Raw genomic sequence first — 16,483 nt, 5'->3', positions numbered from 1 at the left:
TATCAAGAAGATAATCAATTTGGGGAGTCATGGCAAGGAATAGATGAATGCTATTGATAGAAACTGCAAAAACGGTGAAAGGAAATGTGATCTCTTTACCTATTTTGACCACAAGTGGTCATAATGACTGCATAAGACTGATGCGACCGCATGTCTCTGAAAAAGGGCAACACTGCACACAGCAGTGAACTAGTGTTTGGTCACTGTAGCGCCGAGGCTGGAGATGCCTTTTTCCTGTTGTATGTAGGTGGAGCTATAACAAAGTATTGACAAGTAGATGTCTTCAGGCTATGACACTTATGCAGCATGTGAAGTTTGAGACGCCTTGGAACATGCCAAGTCAAATGACAGCAGCTTCCTGTGTTATTTTGGAATATTATAAAATGTTGCCCACTACAGTTGACAGTCAGAGTTCACAGTTAACTTTTTTAATTAACCATCCAATTTGGCTGGGAAGAAAAAATCTACTAGCCAGGCATATTTTTAACCAGACAAAAAAATAAATAGCCTTTTTTCCCTCACATATACATTTCTTAAAGAAGAGCAGAGATACCGGTTGAAGCTTCTATCAGGAAATGTTTATTACAACCACATGGGTCGACACAGGAACGAGAGAAACATGCAAGTGGCCGTTCGACAACGAACAGAGAAAAGACAGTGGTATTTATGCTGACGTAGAGGTTGGGATCAAATTCTAACATGTCAGGAACTAAGGTTCTCCTTAGAAGTGAGGAATGTGTTTGTGTTACTAAATTTGCTGGCACTGGTCCATCTCAGGTATCTATGGTCAACTTACAGGCACTAAGGCTTCACTATATATGGGTAGCTCTTTACTTGAGGTAGACATAGAATCTCGAACTAACTGTGGAGGATGCATAATCCTAAAATACATACTAACAGTTCCCCCTTTTTCTTATCTTTTTAAAATTTTTTTTTTTTTAATTTTATTTATTTATCATGATACTCTTCTTTTATAACACTTCACACAAACACACTATAATAACTAGCAAATTAAAACACCATGCATAATAACAGACTCCAAATAGGATATAGCAACTGTCAACCATCAATAACATCATCCCCGAGTATAACAGATATGAGTAAATGAGCATTGTTGACAATAATGTGTAGGTGCTAGCTTCGTCACTTGGAATCATCAGGTTTGTCCCATCCTCTCTTAAGGCACGGTTGGATTTCTCTTCCTCTACTAAGGCCTGAGGAACATAGACCCAGTTTAATTTGAGAAACCCAGACCTCCCTCTTTCACCTATACCTTCCCAAACTAAAGATGAGGGAATGGGAATTGTTCCTTCAAAATCTTTGTATATGGAGCAGCAACCTTCTAAGATAGTCAAAACATAAGATTAGCAATAAATCAGCATCATCACGTAATATATGTCTGTAATTGATGAATGCTGCTTAGTCCACATCATCAACAGAATCATCAGAACCGTCAGAAGACCGAGATCTGGACTCAGAACGATCCGGCTCAGGTGGGGGGTATATGTTGATGTTTCTAACCGGATTTTGAATCATGGTCATGTATGTGAATGAAGAAACAGATTTTAAAATTAGTGCACAGAGAATAGGAAAACAGCAACATACTACTACAGCAACTATTAAAACAATATCTAATATGGGAGCCATAATACTCATAAGCCGTGCTACTGTAGGGTTTCCATTAAAGAATTGCATACCATATTTGTGAATTGCTATGACCTGCTGTAGCTTGTGTGTCACTATTGCTCCTGATAATTCCTTCCTGTATCTCCTGTAAATATCTAATTGCAACAGTCAGATAACCTAGACCTTCTGACTCTGAGGGAATATATGTACAACATCCCTCACCTACAATTGCACAAACATCACCTTGAGAGGCAGTCACAGCATCTAGAGCAGGGGTATTCAACTAAAATTCAAAGGGGTCCTGTTGCTAAAATTTTGTTTGGCTGCGATTAGTTTGGCTGCTTGATTGTTGTTTGTATGTAAGTGTTGGCATTCCATTGCTTTGAACATGGTTGATGCCAGAACTATTACCCGTGTTACTGTTATCGTCAGAAGTTATAAGTACACATCCAATTATCATACAACAGATGATAATACTAAAGGTGATAATGGGATTAATGAGGTAAGAGTGTGCCAAAGGATATTTGTCGTCTTTGTTGGCTATCGGTCGAGCCTCCTTTCCAGCACCCTGGAGTAAACTTTCCCGTGGTGGCTGAGCAGTGTGATACCCTGATAGTTGGAGCACACCCTCTGGTTCCCTGTTTTGAAAATGCGAACCACCACCCTGGTCTGCCACTCCACAGGCACCATACCTGACCTCCACGCGACATTGAACATACGTGTTAGCCAAGACAGCCCAATGTCCAGAGTCTTCAGCATCTAAGAGTGAATCTCATCCACACCAGGCGCCTTGCCACCAAGGAGCTTCTTGACTACCTCAGCAACCTTTGCTAGGGATATGGACGATGGTTGCCCCGAGCCCTCAGTCTCTGCCGCCTCTACAGAGGACATGACGGCTGGGTTCAGGAGTTCCTCAAAGTGCTCCTTCCGCCGCTCGACAATATCTCTAAGTCCGGGTCAGCAGATCTCCTTCCCTGCTGTACACAGCCTGAGACAAGCCCTGCTTTCCCTTCCAGAGATGTCTCATGGTTTACCAGAACTTCCTTGAGGCCAACCAAAAGTCCTCCTCCATGGCCTCCCAAACTCCTCCTACACCCAAGTTTTTGCTTTGTGACTGCCTCAGCTGCAGCTTTTTTTGGCCAAATGGTACCTGTCTGCTGCTTTAGGAGACCCCTGGGCCAATAAAGCTCGAAAAGCCTCCTCCCTCAGCCTGACAGCCTCCTTCACCACTGGTGTCCACCACCGGGTCTTTCGGTTGCTGCCACAACGGGCACCAACTACTTTCTGGCTACATCTTCAAGTAGCTGCTTCCAGAATGGAAGCTTTGAACAAGGACCACTCTGATTCCATGTCCCCAACCTCCTGTAGGATGCTCGAAAAGTTCTTCCAGAGATGTGAGTAGAAGACCTGGCGGACAGGGGCCTTCACCATGCATTCTCAGTTCACCCTAACTACACGTTTGGGTTTACCGGGTCTGTCCGGGAGCCTCCCCCGCCACCTGATCCAACTCACCACCAGGTGGTAATCAGACAGCTCTGCTCCTTTCTACACCCCAGTGTCAAAGACATACGCCTGCAGATCAGATGATAGGACCACAAAGTCAATCATAGATCTTTGGCCTAGGGATCTCTGGTACCAAGTACACTTATGAACATCCCTATTCTCAAACATGGTGTTTGTTACGGACAGTCCATGACTTGTACAGAAGATCAGTAACAAAATGCTACTCAGGTTCAGATTGGGTAGGCCGTTTCTCCCAATCAAGCCCCTCCAGGTTTCTTCATTGTTGCCCATGTAAGTGATGAAGTCCCACAGGTGAACTACAGAGTCCCTGGTCAACATTCTTTCCGGGATACTGGCCAAAGACTCCAAGAACAGCGGGTAACCGCTGTTTGGTGCATACGAACAGACAATGGTCAGACACCTCCTCCTAACAACTTGCAGCCTCATCGAGGCAACCCACTCCGGAAAAGGAGACAGTCCAGCCCCTCTAGAGGGGTGTGATTCTAGAGCCAGAGCTTTGCATGGAGATGAGCCTAACTATATCTAGCTGGTACTGCTCCACCTCCTGCACAGGTTCTGGCTCTTTCACTGTCAGAGAGGTGACATTCCACATCCTCAGAGCTAGTCTGTGAAGCCAGGGTCAGCACGCCCGGGGCCCCACCTCTGCCTGCTGCTTGGCACACAATGCACTCAACCCTGATCCCTGTCCCTGCATGTGTTGAGTCCAAATGGAGAGATGATGGATGTACTCTGAATAAAAAATATTTTTAATTTCTTATCATGTACTCCTAGTAGACTCTCCCAATGCTAGCACTCACAGCATGCTCCTCCTCACCCTAAAATGTGATATCTAGTATCCACTTAATGTCTGTGTCAGTTTTGGTAGCAAACGCATAAAGTCTTGGATATCGTCTTGGAGATATCGATGTAATTAATTTAGCATATTCCAAAAAATATATAGTGATGGACCTCCGAATTGACCAGATGTTGCAGTGAGGAAAACTTTTGATTGATTTGGTTGGTTTTGGTTGATACGAAAGATTTGAAATTGGTGTGGTATGATTCTTAATAACTACACAAGCCATGTGTGCCTCCCCTTAATTTAACAGAGGACGAGGCCAACGGAGCACTGACCTTCACAGAGAAACTTCATGTCATCAAAGTAAGTGCACTCTTCTTTTAACTATCAGCTTGGGGATTTGAGTGATTTAACTATGACTCCACTTGATTTCTTTGTGCAGGGCTTGCTGAGGTTTGTGTTTCCTCTGGGATTGGTATACTTTGCTGAGTACTTCATCAACCAAGGCTTGGTATGTTCTCTGGTGCCCTCTGGCACCACATTTATTTTACTGCATGGTGTTAAGCCAAACCCAGCTTCCTTGTTGAGTCGGTTGTAAAAATTGAATGAGATGTTATGTGTTGAGAAGACGTAAATATTGATTATTATTGTAGATATAGCAAGCTTTGTCATAATGTTGAGCCCAGATTAATATAGATGTTTCTTTATCCAGATGGAACTTCTGTATTTCCCCAAATTTTTCCTGTCCCATGCAGAGCAGTATCGCTGGTCAGTTAAGCTCATTAGAATATTCTTCTGAAGGAATTACTTTATTTAAATAGTGAGGACTTATAATTCAATTGAGTTATTACTTGTGTGTGTGTCGGTGTGCTCAGGTATCAGACCCTGTACCAAGTTGGTGTGTTGGTGTCCCGATCCTCCCTTTGCTGTGTGAAGATCAGGAAACTGTGGGCTCTCTCTTTGCTGCAGGTGAGAAATAGTCAGCAGACAAATTATTTTTTGCATGAAACACTATTTTGTATGTCCTTTTTACTTGTTTCTATGGAACCACACGACTTATTATCATCTTCAGCACAACCTATACCACAACATTTGTAAGAGTGTTTCAGTAATATACAATCGCTCAAAACATAATATTATTCCCTAACCTGCAATAGTAACAGGAACAGGATAACCCACAGAGATAAGTTTCAAAGCTTGGTTATTTCAAATTCCTGTTAAAGGGAGAGTGTGGATTTTTTAAATTAGGGCTGTATGAGGTACTTATCTACAGTCAGTATATGATATACAGAAGATTACAGTCTGAATAACACCTTTGAAGCTCAGCAATGAATTGCTTTGTATGAGGGTTTTCAGCAAAACATATTTTAGCCACAAAAATAAGCCTATCTAAAAATAAAAAATATCAATCTGAGTGGATGCTATACTGAGAATATTTTCACTACTTTACCTTGCCATCAGACAGCCTTTCTTTTGGCGCTACATTTTCTTAACCCTTTCACTGCGCTGTATTACACTGCAGGTCAGCTGTTTGGATCAGAAAGTGCTGTAATGCAATCAGCCTGGAACAACACTTAATTTTTCTAAAGATTTCTAAGAAATGAAAATAGCCTTGACTAGCTGCACTGAATAGAGTGGTGAAGGGATGACATTTTTTAATCCATATTATAATTGAAAGACTCAGAGAATCTGAAGAAATCTCTGCATGTTTGGGGAAGACTGAAAATCAACATTAAATTAAAGCTGCAAGCAGCGATGAACAGGCCCTCACAACCGACTGATGCGACTGTGTCTCTCAGAGAATGGGGAACACTCCACACAGCAGTGAATTAGTGTTTTCTCCATGTAGTGTTGAGGCTGGAGATGTCTGTTTTTTTTTGTTGTAGAATGGTGGTGCTATAACCAAATATTGACATGTAGATGTCTGCAGGCTGTGACACTTAAGCAGGATGTGAAGTTTGAGACAGATTGGACCATGCAAAGTCAAGTCAAGTCAAGTCAAGTCAAGTCAAGTCAGTTTTATTTATAGAGCCCATTATCACAAGACATGGTTTGCCTCAGGGGGCTTTACAGTGTATGACATCCCTCTGCCCTTAGACCCTCACATCACCCAAGGAAAAACTCCCGAACAGGGGGAAAAAAAAAAAGGAAGAAACCTCAGGAAGAGCGGTAGAGGATGATGAGGGATCCCTCTTCCAGGACGGACAGACGAGCAATAGATGTCGCAAATAGCAAATGAAATACAATCATGGCAAAAAAGGAGAGAGAAAGAGAGAGTGGGAGAGAGGGGGAGAGAGGCACAGCAATAATAGAAACAGATGCATGTCATATTACAATAATGGTAGGTGTGAAATTAGTAATTGCACTCTATGATGATGTTGAGGGAGATGATAACAGTCTCATGCATATGTTGAAAAGGAGGTGTCCAAAGGGAAGATCACAGCATCGGCGCAACCAGGACCAGACCACAATCAGGGCGAGTGGGGGGCACAGTATCAGTACAGCCACAGCACAAGCACAACCAAAGGCAGGGTTGCAGCATCAGCACAGCTATCACCACAGTCAGGCACAGTCAAGGTTACAGCCAGGATCCAGGAAAACTAGGAAACAAGGGAGCAGGAATGCTCCAGAGAGGCAACAGGATTAGCGTAGTGCAATTCAACAGACCCAGGCTCTGTAATCGTGAGCCCCAGGTAGCGAGAGTACCACATGGCTAACACAGAGCTAAGCTAAGCTTGCAAATGGCAATGCAGTTAACAGACATGCATGATTTCCGATGGCGGCATTGAGAGAAGGAAAGGAGCTCAGCGTATCAGAGGAAGTCCCCCGGCAGGTTAAACCTATGTCAGCCTAACTATGGGCTGGTCCAGGCAGCCTGAGCCAGCCCTAATTATAAGCTTTATCAAAGAGGAAAGTCTTAAGTCTACCCTTAAAAGTTGAAACGGTGTCAGCCTTCCTGACCGAAAATAGAAGATGGTTCCATAGGAGATGAACGTGGTAGCTGAAGGCTCTGGTTCCTATCCTACTTTTGGAAATTTTGGGAACCACAAGTAACCCTGCGTTTTCAGATCGCAGTGATCTTGAGGGTTGGTAAGGAACTATGAGCTGCGACAGATAGGACAGAGCCTGACTATTTAGAGCTTTGTAGGTAAGGAGGAGGATTTTAAATTCAATCCTGGTTTTCACAGGGAGCCAGTGCAGAGAAGCTAAAACAGGAGAAATATGATCCCTTTTCTTGCTTCCCGTTAAAACACGAGCAGCAGCGTTCTGCACCAGTTGGAGAGACCTAAGAGATTTGTTGGGGCAACCAAATAATAGGGAATTACAGTAATCCAGCCTAGAGGTGACAAATGCATGTACTAATTTTTCAGCATCTGTTTGGGAAAGGATATGTCTAATTTTTGCGGTTACGCAAGTGAAAGAAAGCCGTCCTTGAGGTTTGTTTTATATGGGAGGCAAAGGATAAATCCTGGTCAAATAAAACTCCGAGGTTCCTTACAGTTGTGCTAGAGGCCAATTTAATGCCATCTAGAGAAATTACATCGTTGGAAAATTAGCTTCTGAGGTGTTTTGGGCCAAGAACAATAACTTCAGTTTTGTCTGAATTCAACATCAGGAAATTACGGCTCATCCAGGCTTTTACATCCTTAAGACATGTTTGAAGTCTAGATAGCTGATCAGTTTCATTTGGTTTCATAGATAGATATAATTGCGTATCATCAGCATAACAATGGAAATTTAAAGAATGTTTTCTAATTATGTTGCCTAGAGGAAACGTATATAAAGTGAAAAGGATTGGTCCAAGCACCGAACCTTGTGGCACTCCAAAGCAGACCTTTGTATGTGCGGAGGGTTGATCATTGACGTGAACAAATTGGGAACGATCTGATAAGTACGACTTAAACCAGGCTAGTGACGTTCCTTTAAGGCCAATGAGGTTTCAAGTCTGTGCAGTAAGATTTGATGGTCAATGGTGTCAAATGCAGCACTGAGATCTAATAGGATTAAAACAGAGACCAGACCTGTGTCAGAAGCGATAAATAAGTCTTTATTAATTTTTACCAGTGCCGTCTCTGTACTATGATGAACTCTGAAACCTGACTGAAAGTCCTTGAATAAACTGTTGTCTTGGAGAAAGTCACAGAGCTGATGAGCAACCACTCTCTCAAGGATTTTAGAAAAAAAGGGGAGATTAGATAGCCGTCTATAGTTAGCTAAAATCTCAGGATCGAGAGTGGGCTTCTTTAGAAGAGGTTTAATGACAGCTACTTTAAAAGACTGAGGTACATAGCCTGTTAATAAAGACGCGTTGATTATATCTAATAAAAAGTTGTCTAATAAAGGCAAAACTTCCTTAAGGAGCTTAGTTGGGATGGGGTCTAGCAGGCATGTTGATGGCTTAGATGCAGAAACCAAAGTATAGAGTTGATGAAGGTCAATGGGGGAGAAATGGTCCAGATAAATTTCAGGCCTTGCTGCCATATCCAGGCTATCTGAGTCCGGGGTCAGGTCAGTTGAGGGCAAGAGGTGATGGATTTTATCTTGAATAGTTATAATTTTATTATTAAAGAAATTCATAAAGTCGTCACTGCTTAGGGCCGAAGGAATACAAGGCTCTATAGAGCTGTGACTCTGAGTCAACCTGGCAACAGTGTTGAAAAGAAACCTGGGATTGTTTTTGTTTTCCTCAATTAATGATGAATAATAGTTTGCCCTGGCATGGCAGAGGGCCTTCTTATACACTTTAGGACTGTCCAGCCAGACTAAACGGGACTCTTCCAGTTTGGTAGAATGCCAATGTCTTTCAGATTTTCGCGATGTTTGTTTCAATTTGCGAATCTGGAGGTTAAACCATGGAGCTAATTTTCTTTGTTTCATTATTTTCTTCTTGAAGGGTGCAACAGTGTCGAGAGCTGATCGCAGTGAGCCAGTAGCATTATCGATGAAACAGTCAATTTGAGAATGACTTAAGTTAGTAGTAGTGTGCTCAGTCGTTGTAAGACATGGTAATGATGTCAAAGCAGAAGGAATTAGTTTCTTAAATTTAGCCACTGCTGAATCAGATAGACATCTAGAATAGTAGCTCTTACTAAAAGGCTTGTAGTCAAGTAATAAAAAATTAAAAGTTATTAAATAATGGTCTGACAGAGCAGGAATCTCAGGAAAGACTAACAAATCTGCAAAATCGATGCCGTATGCAAGGACTAGATCGAGGGTGTGATTGTAGCGGTGGGTGGGTTTATTTACACACTGACTGAAGCCTATTGAATCCAAAAGTGTGGAGAAAGCAGAACTAAGGCTATCACTATTATGTGAATGTTAAAATCCCCTACGATAATAATAAGTCAAAGACTATAATAAGTCAAATGACAGCAACTTCCTGTGTTATTATGGAATATTGAAATGGAGTAAGTAAATGACAGTATATTTCCCCCCGTCCCCTGATAATCTAAATAAGTCTAAATGTGTCTCTTGTTGCTTTTTAAATATAATGCCAATGAGAGGGTCCGAATAATCGCTAAATACGGATATTGTCGGCACGTTAATAGTCCTCTCCTCGTGTCACCCTGGGACCTGAGATCGTCTTGTACGTTTGCAGAATGATGAGGCCATTGTTTATTAACTTCACAGTATGTATTTCAATGTTGCTTACCGTGAAAACACTGACTGACTGCACCACGATCCACTGTTCTGCAACACTCTCTGTCACAAGGTGCTTGAGTGCTTAGAGTAGTTTGAAAATGGAATAAGAGTGCACTCTGCTGGACAAACTGTAGGCACAATTTCTAACCCACCAGCCATCATTTTCTGCATTATATGGTTGGTATAAAAAAATTTCTTATCAGCGATATTGGAAAAAATAAACGCTGATGCCAAAATGCTCCATTAAGTCTGTAAAAGGCTCGTATCGGCTGATAATATCAGTGAATTAAAAAATCAGTGGTCTCTACCAGAAATGGCAAAGATTCACCCAATAATTTCAATAAAATAAAAAATGATGGGCTTGGTTCCAAGAGGCTTTTTTGTAGGTCTTGGTATGTTACACATATCACGCAAGTTTCGTAGCTCTAGGTTAAACAATCCGCAGGGGGTGCTACGTTGAAAATTTCTAGGGGGCACTAAAGAGCCATTTTGACAGATCAATGCAAAAAATCATATCAACTATTATAGTTAGCCATTTCTGATGTTTCTAGCCATGTTTGCTGAGTTTTGGTGCATGCCTTGCCCCTCAAAAAGTGCTTCCAGTTTTATGGCAAATAATGCGTATCTTTGGCAACAGCATTTGATGAAAACTCAAAAGTTTAATTTGAATAACGTTTGGTGTCAAAGGTCTTATGAAGGTAGCCATACAATTTGAAGTCAATCTGATGAAAGCTCTAGGACAAGTTCTCAAGATTACAACCCCTGAAAATGGCCAAAAATACACCAAAATTACAACTTCAAATCTAAATGGCTGACTTCCTGTTGATTTTATGGTATGGCCCAAAGAGACTTTTTTGTAGCTACTGGGGTGTTGCACAGGCCTCCAAAGTTTCACAGCTCTAGGTAAAACGTGCTGCGGGGACTGCTTCAATGAAAATCAGTAGGGGGCGCAACTGATACATTTCCTCCCACCCACACACGGGACCATTAAAATATCAAATTTTTCACCAGACCTGATAAGTCTGCAAAGTTTCATGACTTTTTGAATATGATAAAGCCCTCAATTCAGCAATTCATTTGAAAGAAGAAGAAGAACACTAGATGGCAGTATGGCTCCATTACAAAAAGGGAATAAAACATGCTTTTACCTAACTCGTTCAAATTAAATGATAAAAGAATGGGAGTTGGTCCTACTTATTCATCAAAGCACAGAGACAAACTCTTACCTACAAAGAGAAAGATTAGGGAATTAAGTTAAACTTAACTCACAACCTTGGTCCAAGTGGTCATGTTAAATGCTGGAATGTAGAATGAGTTTACAACATGTCCTGCCTCTGTCATCTCAGCAGGGGGGAAGAGGACATGAGGGGGGAGAACATGTGTTTGTTTGTCAGTGTATGTGTGGACTGAGACAACAAAGAGAAAGAGAGAGAGAGGTAGACAAAGGATTAGATTTCAGAATGAGGATCATCATTTAATCTTGTGGGCCCTTCTGAAATTCTTGGTAGGAATGTTTTTCCAGTCCTCTATACCAAACTTCAGTCTTTGTGTCAAAGACAAGAGACAAACAATTGTTCTTGTAGGTCCGAATGGCCTCAGGAATTTATTTGGATGTCTTAACACCCTGGTGTGAACTGGAAGAGACCCCACGAAACTGTTATCTCTCATGGCATCTTGAGCAGGAAAGCCTCAAAGCCTGACACTTTTAGTGGCTTAAAAGCAGAACGTGTTTTGCAGATGTCCACAGAGGGTCTCAGTAAAGTTAATTAACAACCCTCTGTTGAATGCTTTGGGTTTGTAAAACAGTGTCTCTTGACGTGTCCCCCATTTGTACAGGGAAAGTTGAGCTCTGGAGTTCCTCAGAGGGCAAATGTAAAGACCACGCCAAGGCAGTCCACTACAGTCCGGATGTGAAGTTTATCAGAAGAAATCTGTAGGACAAATTCATTTTAGAACAGAGGCTAAAATTACAAAATATATGAAAATTTAAATTAAAATGGTGGACATCCTGTTGGGTTTAGGGCATGGCTCCAAGCGGCTTTTTTGGAGGTCTTAGTCTTATACATTTTTTTCCCAAGTTTCGTAGCTCTAGGATAAACGGTCTGTGGGGGCTGCTTTGTTGAAATATTCTAGGGGGTGCTCGAGAGTCATTTTGGCACATGAATGCAAAAAAAATCATATCAGATATCACAATTTAGGACTTTTGATGTCTGTTTTCGATTTGGTGAGTTTTCGTGCATGCCTTGTCCCTCAAAAAGGGATTCCTATTTTATGGCGAATAGTGCATTACCATGGCAACAACATTTGCTGAAAAGTCAGAAGTTTTTTTTCTCTCCATCATGAAGGCCGTATTCAGGCTGGATTTGAAGTTGCTCAGGTTAACTTCCTACAGGGGAAACATCAAAGTGTAAAAAAAGTAACTTCCGGTGGCAATTAGGTGGCGCTATGACTGTGATTAAAAATTGCACAGCAGGTGTCTTCAGGCCTGGACTGTCATCAAATCTGTGAAATTTTGTGAAGATCTGACCATCTGTGACAGTTTTTGATGTCATGTTGCAACATCGAAATTCGCCATGGAACCTCCTTTACATGCACCTTATTATTATTATTATATTATTATTATACTTTATTCACCTATATACTGTATATACACAAATATTTAAATTATCTTTATTTTGATTTCTATTTTTTCTCTCCTTCTTACTTTCATCTTTACCTTATTGTTTGTCATGCTGCTCTGTGTGCCTTGAATTGCCCCCTGGGGACAAATGAAGTTTTTTGAATTTGAATTTGAATTTGAATGGAAAAACGAAAATGGACAATATTCATTTTACAACATCACCAACATGTTTATGATTTTTTGGCACAGTTTTCAGATCAATCAAGTCAACCTTCTAGGAGCTGCACCTCTTAGTGTAAAACTTTGTCTTTTCTGTGCCAACAGGTGGCACTCTCACTATTGATTGAAATTGTCATATAGATGTGTTCAGGGCGGAACTCTTATCAAAAATGTGGTGAAACAAGTTTGATGCAGATCCAATCATGTACAATTGAGTTAAAAACTACTTCCTGTTATGTGGCGAAACATGGCCTGGTAACGTCCACACCGTTACTCAAAAAGGCCATAATAGCCATGACCCTTTCATCCCCCATGCTAAGCTGCATCAGGTCTGACTTCTCTGGGCCCGAGCTCCTCTGGGTGGAACAGTGTGCTGTGGTCTGACGAGTCCACATTTCAAATTGGTTTTATGGTGTGGGGGTGTGTGATTGCCCATGGCATCATTAACTTGTACATCTGTAAAGGCACCAAAAATGCTGAAAGGCACATATAAGTTTTGGTGCAACATATGCTGCCATCCAAAAGTCTTTTTCAGAGATGTCCCTGCTTTTTCCAGCAAGACAGTAAGACACATTCTGCATGTGTTATAACAGCGTGGCTTTGTAGTAAAAGAGGGTTGGTAATAGACTGGCCTTCCTGCAGACTAGACCTGTCTTCCATTGAACTTATGTTGCGCATTATGTAGAACAAAATACAGCAATGGAGACCCCAGACTGTTAAGAAACAGAAATAATTTCACTTTCAATGCTTCAATAATCAGTGTGTTCAGTTCCCAAACACTTACTAAGTGTTGTGTTAAAAGAAAAGTTGATGTAACACAGTGACACTTGCTGCTGTGCTTTGGCTAAATATGTACAAATAAATGAACCACTTACCAAACAAGCAGTAGCACTGGCATCCTCTGATTCAGAAAAATTCTGAAGTTGTGTTCGAACCAAGTCCCACTTATGGCAGGCTTAAATATTTGGGTCCATGAGTATTCATTTACTGTTTACTTGTGCTCTGTCTGAGCCTTGTGTTTCCACAGAGGCTTTCCTCCTTTATTTCTTTTTTGGCCCATTCAGTCTAACTCCATAAAAGTTCTTCTTTACACTGTGGTTCACAAAGCTACCTGTTTGTCGGCACTGTCATAATAACTCATTATTTTTTAATTTTTTTTTTTTGCATTTGTTGTCTCTTCCATACACCACTAAAACTGAAACAGAAGAGTGAAAGTGTAATACAGTTTGTGGTACAGCTGCGCTTTTGCGTAGGAATATGTTATGTTGTTAAGAAATGGCACCCACCATCCACTCTATGTAATACACTGACTATAGGTATGTACCTCATATAGTCCTTCTCTGTTCAACAAGGCTGCAGATTGAGTGGGGTGGTAATAGAATCAAAATCCAAAGAAATATATTCATGTTGGTGTTTATAAAATCATGCAGATTAGCAAAGAATCCATCTTGGTGGCCTTTAAAGGGATAGTTCACCCAAAAATGAAAATTCAGTATTTATCTTCTTTCCCCCATGCGGATGGAAAGTTGGGTGAAGTTTTAGTTCACATCACACTGCCGAAGGTTCACAGAAAAAAGCGTGGCACTGATCTCCCAAACAATTGAAGCAAATGGTGACCAGGGTGCAAACGTTACAAAAATATAATAAAACGACAAACTGTCTCTATACTGTTCATCTGAAGTAATCCAAGTGTCCTGAAGCCCCCGCCTGCCAAGTAGTTAAAATGTCACTGATGCCATGTTTTTGTCCTTGTTTCACCATGTAGCTCCTAGCGTGGTAGCCTAGCTCCAAGTATGCGTGCTTGAGTAAGACCAACAGAAGTTTGCACATGTAAACGTGGCTCCCACACTTATGCTACAGTATTATCAAAATAATTAAACTATTAAGGTTCAACTTAAGACTGCAAGCCCATTATTTGTATCAAAGTGTCAATTAGAAGGCTCTCTGCTGTCTACAGGTGTTGAATGCAGTGCTGCTCCTGTTTGCAGTACATTACCAGTTCCTTCCCAGTGCCTGGCTGGTGTTTACGATTGTCCTTTATGAGGGTCTGCTGGGTGGAGCTGCATATGTCAACACCTTCTACTTCATCAGCAAGGAGGTTAGTTGTGTGTTACTTGGATTATCCATATGTCACTAAAATCAGCTGTCTGCTGTTAATGCAAACTAACACTTAGCCACTGTTAAGCTTTTATCATGGCAAGGTCAGCACATTAATTCCACTAGTACAACAAAGTCAAGCCAAACTTACCAATGCTGCTCTCAGTTTCTCTTCTCCAACAAAAATGCTGTTTTCATTTACTATTTTTTCCCAGCTTCTTCTACATTGCTGCTGTTGGGTTTTTTTTCTTTGCCTTTTTTACAGATTTTGCTTATTTATAGTAAAATTGCTAGTCCCACAATGCTGTATGTCAAATTTGTTGTTGGTAGAGTCAAAATCCAAAATAGTCTTTACATTTGACACTTTTTTTACATTATGCAAATTGGCAACAAAAAATGGTAGACTTGCATGACTTGCTGTAGAGCAAATTGAGTTGTATATGCGTGAAGAATTTTAAGTCATTTGGATTTACAGTGTGAGGGGTGTGACTCTTCCCAATTTGCATTTTTTAAGCATTGACCACAGTGTCACCATGTAGGTAGTCAATAGAGTTCATAATTAGGATTCCAGCAGTATACTAGATTCAAGGTATACGGAGGTACAAAAATTGATGATTATCATACCATGTACATTTGCTTATTTACAGTACTGGGGAAAAGAAACTGGACAGATAATCTCACCTTTATTTTAGTTATTTTTAAAAGCGAAACATTTTACAGATACTTTCAAGAAGAACAGGTTTTCATGTTTCTATTGAAGGAATAAAACCCTTGTTGAACCAAACAAAAAACTCCTGTTTTTATGCCTTTAAAGGTAATTCTATGTAATTCTGTAATATTGTGATACAGTAAAATCATGACATGTTCTGAGATGGTTATAGTACTGTGAAAATCTCATGCCATGGCAACTCTAAAATATTTGGGACACATTTAAATATAATTTTCAGTTATTGGGCCAAGTTTCAAGTTTATAGCTCATTCCATCTCATGAGAAATACATAAAATAGCAGGTAAATGACCGACAAAGAACAAGAACAACAACAAAAAAGCCTTAATATAGCCCAAGTGGCATACCCGCCCTTTAAAGCCCTTCTTAGCCTCCACAAGAAAGTAGCTTAATCGCCCAGAATCAAAGCCTCAGGCATTAGGGAGCAGGTTGTGCCTCAAACAGCTAAGCAAAGTCACTTCAGTTTGTGTAATTCTTTCTAAAGAAGGAGGGAGATCAATCAAACACTTGTCCCACCATTACAATGTATGCAGTATTTTAATAACAGCACTTAAAGTCCTGCTATTTGCTGTCCCTTCATTGGAATTGATTGAAACTTGGTCTGTACGTTAAGACGTTAGTACCACATGTGCCAGCTGATTTTACTCAGGATTGCTCAAAGAAATCTGAAGTTATGGCCTATTTCCTTTTCAGCCCCTGCCTTATTTCATTGTACATGTTTGCATATGCTTCTTAGGTACTACTTTATGCATGCCTAATATTGACTGTGAATGTCAATGCTACGAATGCAGGTCTTCAGATTGTTTCAAATTGGTTCACAAAGTATTGTGATAATAATATGGTAATGTGGTGTTTGATTTATGCAAGCAGAAACAAGTCACTTTACTTTACTTTAAACAAAGTTTATACGCACTTCAAAGTATTTACATATAACAAGGGTAAGACTAGTAGTATTGTCTGTAAGGAACTGGAAATTGGTAAAGAACTGCCACAGCAGCAGTCCACTGCCTTCCCCTTCCCCTGCATCTGGAGGGTCGGCTACAGCCTGTACGCCTCTCCAGATCCCCCCTGTCAGGCGCAAGGCTCCCTTTTGCAAAGGCCAGGATCCTCGGGTGTTTGGCCCACTCAACACCCTCTGCCTTGTCCTCCATGGGCCCTGCCTAATACACCTCGACACGGCTGGCTCCCTTGTCTACCCGCCAGTCTGCCTGTAGAATCACTTGAGGAGGAGTCTAGTTTCATGCTTTCA

General features: G+C 40.9%; 1 protein-coding gene across 4 annotated transcripts in view; it reads left to right on the top strand.

Annotated features, from left to right (window-relative positions):
* Nucleotides 1-16,483, top strand: part of cln3 (CLN3 lysosomal/endosomal transmembrane protein, battenin) — a 39,058-nt gene that overhangs the window by 16,101 nt on the left and 6,474 nt on the right. For 2 of the 4 annotated variants that reach the window (XM_088069251.1, XM_088069249.1), the window contains exons 10-14: nucleotides 4,239-4,291; nucleotides 4,371-4,439; nucleotides 4,641-4,696; nucleotides 4,804-4,897; nucleotides 14,399-14,508. In XM_088069251.1, the coding sequence (XP_087925377.1) occupies nucleotides 4,239-4,291; nucleotides 4,371-4,439; nucleotides 4,641-4,696; nucleotides 4,804-4,897; nucleotides 14,399-14,508 (382 nt within the window). Of the gene's footprint in view, nucleotides 1-4,238; nucleotides 4,292-4,370; nucleotides 4,440-4,640; nucleotides 4,697-4,803; nucleotides 4,898-14,367; nucleotides 14,509-16,483 lie in introns of all 4 variants that reach the window. The other 2 variants (XM_042504688.2, XM_042504689.2) reach the window with 1 other exon arrangement.

This window comes from Plectropomus leopardus, chromosome 18 (assembly GCF_026936395.1).
Source record: "Plectropomus leopardus strain MGB_pleo_1.0 chromosome 18, ASM2693639v1, whole genome shotgun sequence".
Lineage (NCBI taxonomy): Eukaryota > Metazoa > Chordata > Actinopteri > Perciformes > Serranidae > Plectropomus > Plectropomus leopardus.
Note: the sequence above shows the minus strand (reverse complement) of the source record. Positions and strands in the feature narration are given on the sequence as shown.